A 9,998-nucleotide genomic window follows, 5' to 3' on the forward strand; every position below is an offset into this window, starting at 1 on the left:
CCTGGAGAGCTGCAGCCAGTCAGAGCAGACAATACTGACCGTAATAGACCAATGGTCTGATTTAGTATAAGGAAGCTACACGGAGCTGGACTTGTCTAACTGGATTAGGATGTTCACTGAAGCACACATTTCCATCATATTTCCATTCCATATAGCCAGACAATAATATTTTGGATACAGAAAGGGAACAAGGCCACCAAAAGCAACTGAACCTCAATACAGATGAATCCCCCTCCACGCCAAAATAAATTGACCTGGCTCCAGAAAAGCAAATTAGGATTAGACCAAATTCACCAAGAGGAGAAATGTACCAAAGCCCATCAATCTTGTCAGCTACATGGAACCTCCATGTCCATAAGCAATATACTTGAGAGCCAAATTTCAGGGTTAAACCAAGTGAAGGAGGCCATCTCATTTATGTGACATGCCACAGTTAGGAGGGCAGTTGACCCTTGGTATGAGACAGCAAGGTGGTTGTTTGTTCTAATGGCCTGCTGGGGTCCTTCACTTCAGTCACCAACCATTAGCTGCATCAAGTGTCACCATGTGATCTGTAGTTCAGGAGAACATGATCTGAATTTCGTTTGTCACTGAAGACCACAGGAAGCATCAAAGCTAGGCGCTTAATTTGTTTTGTCCCGAGGCTGGCAGTGAAGCCGTGGAAGAAGCAGCAGCCAGTTCGAACTCTACATTTTCCTCCTTGGGGACCACACTCATTGGGTAATGCGTAATTCCATTATGTCCTTGGAGGAGCATGGAGCTATTTAGAGATGCCCCAGTGTTGATGTGTCGTCCCCACCCCCCACCCCAGTATGCTGCCGTTCCCCCCCAAATAGTCAGATCGGCAGAGAAATTTTTAAAAAGCAAACAACTCAGTGGCAGTGAAGAAACAGGCAGGTCAGTGCAATTTTTTTTAAGCAGTCCGCCATCCAGTGTGAAGTATGGGATCCAGCCCTACAAATGAGGCATCCATCAAGACCAATGCGCCAATTCTGCAATGCTCAGGCGCCCATGTTCCAACGGTTGCATGCAGAGTTGCCATTTACATGCGGTTGCTGATGAACGAATCCCAGGCCTCCGTGCCCTGGGATTCCTCGGGGAATATTCCACGTCCAGAGCGATCAAGATGAGAACACGAGGGGTCTGTCCCCCAGCCCCTTTGCAGGAGGGTCTTTGTGACAAAGGGATGGATTCATTCGGTCAGATGCTAGATGACCTCTTGCTTTGTGATGGTGGGTTGAGGGATCAGGCTCGGCTGTTTGGCTACAGCTGCAATGGCCCCAGGAAGCAGTTTGTATTGTTCAGCTCCCGAGCCAGAGGGTGGGGAAGGTTGAGGAGTTTCAGGAGTGGCTGCAGGGAGGAAAAAAAACCCCAATGTTACGAAATAAGCAGTTGTGCAGTCAAAGCACATGAGTGAAGCAAAGGCATTGCAATGCACAAGGCTTAAGTCACGGACAAAGCAGATAAGATGTTGGCAGACGGATCTCCAGCACTTTCTAAAATTACCCCTGTCCAGTCATTATGTTTCTCCTGCTCCTCTTCTGCATACTGGGAGAGATCCAGCAGATAAGCATGGTGGCCATTTTGTATGAACAGGGTGATATAAGTCTTTCCAGGCTTCAGCCCCTGAAAGTTCTGCATACTTATTCACACATAATGGCAACTGCATGTGTCTCAAGGGTAGCACATAGTTCCCGCTCCTGGTACACAAGGTAGGAATGCCAAAGACATAATGACTGAAAAGAACTACTGTTAAATACCAAATAGATTCAGGCTGGAGCGATGGCATTCAGTGGCCGCATTATCCTTTTCCTCTGTGCCTGACTTTAAATGGTCTCTCCAGAGCTCCTATTTACTTATGTGGTAGAAACAGTTTTCAGCATATTATTGTATGCTTCCTCAAACACAGCAAACAGCAGCTTGGTCAGGTAAACAGTGTGCGGGGGGGGGGGGGGGGAGTGTTCAGCTATCCATGCAGCTAGACAGCCTCCGGTGCAGAGCACACTGCCTCTGTCTGTATCATTAGCAAAAGAATATTATCTGTACACAGCCTAACTCACTCCAAGTACCATGATTCAGTGCAAAGATGAGCGTTCCTAGAAAGACAAACTGCTTGTGCAGGGATACTCACACAGCTGCCCGTTGTGGATTTGAGCAGGCATCGTGTTGGCCACAATGACGTTTGTCCCGAGATTCTCCTGGATAAGGTGTGGGTGCAGAGCATGATGGTGAGCATGAGGCGTGTCACTCGACGACCCTGCAATTGTTTATGTTATTAAAAAACATTCCTGGAGCGTTCTTTGGGGATTTGCAATTTTTTAATTGCACTTGCAAAAGAACACACACACACCCTTAAGGGGCCTCAGTTTTCCTCAGGGCCATGTAGGGAACAGAGAGGGGTTTTAACCTTTTGACCTCAACTTCATTTTGATATTGGAAACTGGCTCCCTCAATCTGCTAGTAGCATTTTAAAGCAGAAGAAGACATGTCCCGGGTTGTGTACTGCCTCTTTCTTTCCACAGGCTGGTGGTGAAAGAAAGTCAATAACATTATTTCAACGAGGAACTTCTTGACTGTATGCCAATCAAATTGGGAGGACTAACTAAAATCTCTCTTAATCAGGGACTTCTGAGCCAGGGGCTGTTCTATGGCTCCAGCTGTTTCCTCCTCCCTCTCACCAGCACCTTCTTCTTAGCATAACACATAAAGCCTTGAAGGCCAACGGCAGCAAAGTTCTCAGCTCCACTACTCACCCCCCAACAGCATCTCCTGCAGCAGGTTGTCGATCTTGGCCATGCCGAAGAGCTTGACAAACTGGATCTGCTCTATCATCTGCCAGGTGATGCTCTGGAGGGTCGGCAGCAGAAGCAGCAGCTCTCCGAAGCGTCCCCGGGAGTCGTACTGTCGGTCGTTGATGTAGTCCTCTAGGCTGACTTGGACTTGATACCGCATCCTTTTGATCTTGGTGGGGTCGCTGAGGCCTTTAGCATCTGGAGGAAACCACAAGATGTTCAAGGCAATGCCATTCCTAAAGGGCGGGTGAGTCTCCCAAGCACGGCTCACGGATTCAGACTGATTCAGATGCCTTCGTGCTGCATTAGTCAACCGACTCCACAGTCAGGACTGAACGTATTCTAAACTCTACCCAGGCCTTTTACTTCTGCCTAGGAATACACTCTTCTTTCTTTTATCTGGAATATCTTGTGGCAGCATTTCTCTGAATATTCAGCTCCTGCCCCTCAAACTGTACAAAATGATTCACCCTAGACAAATGATTCGGGACTGTGCTCTATACTACTGTGCATCGCTTACTGTAAGTAGGATCCTAGTATATAATTTTGCATCATTTCATGGCTCACGTTAACACTTATGCTTTGTTTCAATTCTGTTTTTAGATTGCTGGTTGGTTCCACAATCCTGACACAACCTGGATGGCCCAGGCTAGCCCGATCTAGTCAGAAGGCAAACAGGGTCAGCCCTGGTTAGTACTTAGATGGGAGACCACCAAGGAAGTCCATTGTTGCTATGCAGAGGCAGGCAATGGCAAAGCACCTCTGAATGTCTCTGGCCTTGAAAACCCTGCAGGGTCTTCATAAGTCAGTTGCAACCTGACAGCCCTTTCCACCACCTTAAAGGGATACTGTAAGGACTACTGAGATCATTTATTCGAGTCACTTTAAACAAAGAGCTACACAAATTAGCTGTATATATTATGACTATTATCTCCTGAGGCAGTAGGTCTTTTGAGAATCCTTTGTCGATGCTTGCTCATATAACCAACTAACCACCTAGAGATCTGCAACTGGTGATTCAACCTATTTTTAACTGTTTGATTCTTTTCCAGTTAGTGCAATGCCACCGCCCCCCGCCCCCCATTCTACCTGGATCAAAGAAGATGATGGCTTTCAAACACGCATATTCGTTATCATCAATCTGCAGTTCCTGGAAAGGCAGCACAAGTTCATCCAGGATCCGCACAGCCACACGGCTGACCTCCATCAATTCCGGACAGTTCCTGGGGATTATGTGATCATTTCCTGCAGGCAAAAGTGGTATTCTTTAAAGACCAAATGGGGTGCCTTCACTCTTCTGTACACACTGCAGGTTAAACGATGCTAATATTTGACCCCTCTATCCATATATAAATTAGCAACAAGGGGAAATTGATCAATGAAGCTTTCAGGCATTCCCTTTTTTTCTTATTTTACAGCTTTTTTATTTTAGAAGACAAGCTGAAATCACATCAGGTGATTCCAGCTACCCCCACCCCAATACATCAATTGATGGTCTGTTCTCTTTTTGATACTGGGTGGCGGGTGCCATGGAGTTATTTATATGTACAGTTTAAGGTTGTCTTAACTGATAGCAGAGCTCTCCAGGGTCCCAGGCAGAGAAATGTCTTTCCCAGGACCTCCTACCTGAGGGCCTAAGTGGCCCCAGTCTATCAGTCAGATGTGTACTTGTGATTTCCCTGCTGGGAACACAATCTCTAGGTGCAAAGGACTTGATTTGGATCAGGAACAAAGTATATGGGAAGAGGGTACATGTGCATGTACTTCCCCCTCCCATGTTGTTTTCCCAACTAAAATGGCCATGGGGAAGCACTGTTGGCCCCACTGGGAAGCCTTTATGTATGGGAGGGGGTCATGGTTCAGTGGCAGAACATCTCCTTGGCATGCAGAAGGCCCCAAGTTCAATCCCTGGCATCTCCAGTTAAAAGGATCAGGTAGCAGGCAATGCTCCCTCTAAGCTGTGCAGTCTTGTGAGCAAAAATTCTACTTTGTGAGCTCCTGGCATTAAAGTTGTGAGCGAGCGATTTGGCTGCTGCATAAATTAGTTTGCTCTGGAGCCCTCCTCCCTGAGTTGAGACAAAAATGTGTGAGCCGGAGGCTAAAAAACTGTGAGCTAGCTCACACTAACTCATCTTAGAGGGAACACTGGTAGCAAGTAGTGTGAAAGACCTCTGCTTGAGACCCCGGAGAGTCTCTGCCAGTCTGAGTACAGAATACTGACTTTGATGGGCCAATGGTCTGATTTACTATGCAATTCCATGGGTCATGTACCTTTTCATTGCATGTGGAGTGCCCTGAGGCCACTTCGGATTGGGAAAAGGACACAGGGGGAAAGCTGAAGCCCCTTCTTCTTGTGTGCCCTAGTCCTGAACAGGGTGTCACACCATTAAGAACTGTGTTCCCAGTGGAGAACTCACCAATACATGTAGACCATGCAGACCCAGGGGGAAAGATCACATGTAGTTAGGCCTGGAGATTCTTAACAGGAGATGCCCGATATGAAACTTGAAACCGTCTGAATTCAAAGCATGTGCTCCACCACTGAGTCATGGCCTTTCCTCTAATGTCTTCCAGAATATGTAGCAGTTAACTGTTTGCAAATCGGAGCCTAAATGTGTTCACGTTCTCTCCTTTATTTGTCATTTAAAATGTTTCCTATCAGGTCTTCTGACTGATAAAGGGTCCACCTTGTGCAGGTGGCATTTTTTAACTTCCCAAATCCATTACAAAGAATTTTTAAAAATTTTATATGGTCTTGATTTTCAGAAAACAGAATGAAGGCTTCCCAGTTCTGCTATTATACAAGTCCCACTGCTGCAGAATTTTCTATGACCTTGCAAAACAGCAACAAAATCCATAGGTCATAATGGAGGCAGATGATAGTTTGGAAGTGGGATTCCCACCCTCACTCCTTGAGGTGATGACAGCAGACTTCACACCCTCCTTGTGGGCATCACTGCTTAACAGAGTGGACTCAACAGGATTCTGGATTAGATAGATCTTTGGACTGATCCAGCAGGGCTGCTTCTATGTTCTCACCCTTAGGAAACTGGCTTTCTTTGCTGATTTTGGTATTGTTTCAAAAACTCACAACTCATCTTTAAAGAAAAACGAGGACTGATCCTCTCTCAACCTGCTTTCAACTCTTGTAAAAACTACATTCTGTTTCAGGCCTCATTGTTCAATTGCTTGCCAATCCAGCATTTGAATTAGAAACAGGAGGCCAGCACCCCTTTCCTTCCAAATCCCTACAAAGAAAACATCTCTTCTATTAGTTAGAAGAAGCAGAAGTCTCCTGAGATATTACCTAGTAGTAAGATGTCTTTGAAGATCATTGACCGCTTGGCTGCTCCCAGTAAGAGGTGTTCCCCTGCGTGTGCCCGTAGCAAAGCCACCTGAGTGAAACAAAGGCATGCTATTATTTGGATGACACAGGAAGGGCAGGGGAAAGGGCTGTGATGAACCCTCAGAAAAGAACTTTTACAAAGCACATCTTCCTACTACCTTCTGGGAATACCAGGTAATTGGAAGTAATTGTTGGTGCTACATAGGCACTCTCCAACAGGTTATGGGCCCAGACAGTAATGTTAAGAGCTGAGCAGCTATCATGCTGACCCTCAAGGCCATCCTGTTTCTTTGGGAATGCTTTAAAGAGGAAGACCCCCCCCATAATTTTACTTGCTTAATTACTTAGGGCAAAATCCATTCCCCAGACATGTGCAGCTCTGGTCACAGGACGTAATTTACAGAATCATCTGTCTGTAGTTTTATTCCCTCTTCAGTTGGCTGTCAGCAATAAGGCATAACATACTTGGTATGGGGTCACCTCCTCTATCCCAGTAACTGGCCTAATGCATCACCTTTTAAGAAGGCTATAAGGCTGCTATTTATATTTGCGCTAGAAACATTAAATGATTTAGTGAGAGAAAGTAAACAGATTAAAGGATTAAAGGTCAGAGAAGAAGAATTCAAATTACAAGCGTTTGCGGATAACTTGGTATTTATACTGGAAGATCCAATTACCTCAATGCCATATGAACCTTATGAACATAATCCAAGAATATGGCCAAGTAGCGGGACTAAAAATCTATAAAAAACCAAACATCATAACTAAAAACTGTACCCAGAAGGAAAGTGATCAAATACAAAAAAAAATTATGACAGAAATAGCTAAAAAAGTGAAATATCTAGGTATTGTGATATCCAACAGAAATAATACTCTGATAGAAGATAACTATAAAAATTATTGAATGATATTAAGAGAGACTTCCAGAAATGGAAAGAGTTAAATCTGTCACTTATGGGGAAAATCGCTACAATAAAATGAATATCCTCCCTAGATTCCTCTTCTTAGCACAAAACATACCAATTTTGAGAAACCAAGGCTGTGGTCACACGAAACATTAGCAACGCAAGAGAGACGGAAGACAGGCGGATTTTCCGGGTGTGATCTCACCGGCACATCTGGGAAGTGTAGCGCTTCTGTGGCACAACCGAGGCTTCCAGCCGAAAACGTGCAGCAAAAAAATAGTACCTCGGAGGTACTAGTTACTGGAAACCGCGGGGCAAGGGCGGGCGTCTGATCGCGTTTCTGGTGGCATCCGGTGCCCGCCCATGTCCCCTTGCAAAAAAGGTTTCCCCCCCCAAGTCTCCATGGATGCGCACACGCACCCAACAGAGCATGCGCATTTGTCGTGTACACAAAAAAGAAAACCAGATTGCCGCACCGCGCGCTTCTTCGTTGCGCGCAGGCGTGTCCTGTGATCGGCACCTCTCCCTACCCACGGAACCTCCACGGTACCTCCACAGGACATCTGATCGCTTAACCACGCATTAGTTTGCCCCGGGGCAAACAGCCACGCTTCCCCCCTGCAGTTTCCTGCCCGTGTGACCAAGCCCAAAATGTTTTTAAAGAACTAGACAAACTATGTAGAAGATTTGTATGGTATAATAAACCAGCTCGTATACAATGGATGATTCTTCAAGATAAGAAAGAGGAGGTCTGGGAATACCTAACTGGAATTTATATTATAAAGCAATGGCCATGGGATGGATTAAAGACTGGTTGACATTAGAAAACAGAAGACTTTTAAGTTTAGAAGGTCATAATCTAGCTATGGGATGGCACGCATACATTTGGTATGGAAAAGAAAAAATACGTAGTAACTTTCAACAACATACTGTACGCGGTGCCTTAATAAAAGTATGGCAGGAAATAAAAGGATGTTATTATAATAATATACCCAAAAGGGTATCCCCATTGTAAACCTTTGTAAAACCTATATTATTTTCAAAAAAAAAAATAGAGACCTATGAAACGCTACTAGATAAGAACAATACTTTGAAAACTCAAGATGACCTAAATATGCTAAATATTAAATTGACCTGGTGGGAAAACACTCAAACTCTAGATATAATAAAGACAAAAAGACTGGTTGGCAAGAAACAAAAACTGACTTAGACAAAATTTGGTTGTCCTCTAGCGATAAAATGATACAGAAGTTATATAATTTATTTCTCCAGGATTATTTACGAGATAAATAAATAAATAAATAAATGCCCCAATGATTTCATGGATGCAAGATTTAGGTCATAATGTGGATATAGATGACTGGTCCAAAATATGGAAAGGCATAAAATTCATGAGAGCAATACCTTATAAACAAAATATATATCAGATGTTTTTTAGATGGCACTGGTCACCAGAAAGAATAGCTAAATGTTATACAAATATGTCTAAAAATTGTTGGAAGTGTAAGCACAGTGTAGGAACTTTCTATCATATGTGGTGGAGGTGCCATATAACTCAAAATTATTGGCGCAAAGTGTATAAAATAATTTATGAAATTGTGAACATAGAAGTACCATATATACCAGAAGTCTTTTTGTTAAATATACTACCAGATAAGGCTAAAAAAACTGATCAATATGTAATAACATATATATTAACAGCAGCGCATATTATGTTTGCGAAATATTGGAAATCGGAAAGAATACCTTCCAAAGAAGATATAATATCTAGATTGTTGGATATAGCAGAGATGGACAAATTGTCAATAATACTACAAGGGAAAGATGATGACCTGTTTAGAGAAAGATGGAACAAATTATATACCTGGTTAGGTAAAAATAATATGATAGACTCGCTGTATGTAATTTTAATATTGTACCAGATACATCTGTTTATGGTGACAGTAAAATCATAAATAAAAATAATTTAAAATAGGCTATAAGGGAAGCTTATTAATTGCTCAGTGACCTTGTCTGACCTTTTTCTTATACTTTTAGGGGCTGATACATTTTATTGATTAATTTATTTAGTGCATTTTTACCACATTCTTTCTTCAAGAAGTTCAGGGTGATGGACATAGTCCTACTACTCCGAAGAAGAAGAAGTGTAGCGCTTCTGTGGCACAACTGAAGTCTGTATCAAGAAGAAGAAGAAGAAGAAGAAGAAGAACAAGAAGAAGAAGAAGAAGAAGAAGAAGAACAAGAAGAAGAAGAAGAAGAAGAAGAAGAACAAGAAGAAGAAGAAGAAGAAGAAGAAGAACAAGAAGAAGAAGAAGAAGAAGAAGAAGAACAAGAAGAAGAAGAAGAAGAAGAAGAAGAACAAGAAGAAGAAGAAGAAGAAGAAGAAGTTGGATTTATACCCTACCCTTCACTTGGAGTCTCAAATCGGTTTATAATCCCCTTCCCTTCCTCTCCCCAACAGACACCCTGTAAGGTAGGTGCGGCTGAAAGTACTATTTGAGAACTGCTCTTACAAGAACAGCCCTGAGAGAACTGTGGCTTGCCCAAGGTCACTCAGCAGCTGCATGTGAAGGAGTGGGGAATCAAACCTGGTTTTCCCAGATCAGAGTCTGCGCTCCTAACCACTACACCAAACTGGCTCTCTTTTATCCTCACAAATACTCTGTGAGGTAGGTTAGGCTGAGAGAGGGTGGCTGTCCCAAGGTCAGCCAGTACCTTTCGTGGCAACACATGTCTTCCTGGTCCTAGTCCAGAACTCTAACCACTAATCCACACTGGCTCAATGGAAGTGACTGTTTGCACTTGGCATCCTCTCCCCCTTTCCTCAGGTTTAGAAATATACTTTTTATACAGCACCTAGTTCTTGTTACTAACTAATAATAGTTATTATTACTTTCCTCAATGCTAGTACATTATCAGACTAAAACAGGGGTGTAACGATATGAGCTTATGTTT

General features: G+C 43.4%; 1 protein-coding gene across 1 annotated transcript; it reads right to left on the reverse strand.

The window, feature by feature from the left end:
• Positions 1 to 1,207: 1,207 nt before the first annotated feature.
• On the reverse strand, positions 1,208 to 6,187 carry LOC107112788 (hepatocyte nuclear factor 4-alpha-like; the record flags this gene model as incomplete). The annotated part of the gene is made up of 5 exons (XM_015413973.1): positions 1,208 to 1,350; positions 2,132 to 2,257; positions 2,754 to 2,990; positions 3,882 to 4,037; positions 6,100 to 6,187. Coding segments are annotated over 5 exons (750 nt in total), but the record flags the coding sequence as incomplete, so codon positions are not given.
• Positions 6,188 to 9,998: the final 3,811 nt, after the last annotated feature.

The sequence above is a fragment of the Gekko japonicus genome, unplaced genomic scaffold, assembly GCF_001447785.1.
Source record: "Gekko japonicus isolate JY-2015 unplaced genomic scaffold, Gekko_japonicus_V1.1 scaffold2001, whole genome shotgun sequence".
Taxonomy (NCBI): Eukaryota; Metazoa; Chordata; class Lepidosauria; order Squamata; family Gekkonidae; genus Gekko; species Gekko japonicus.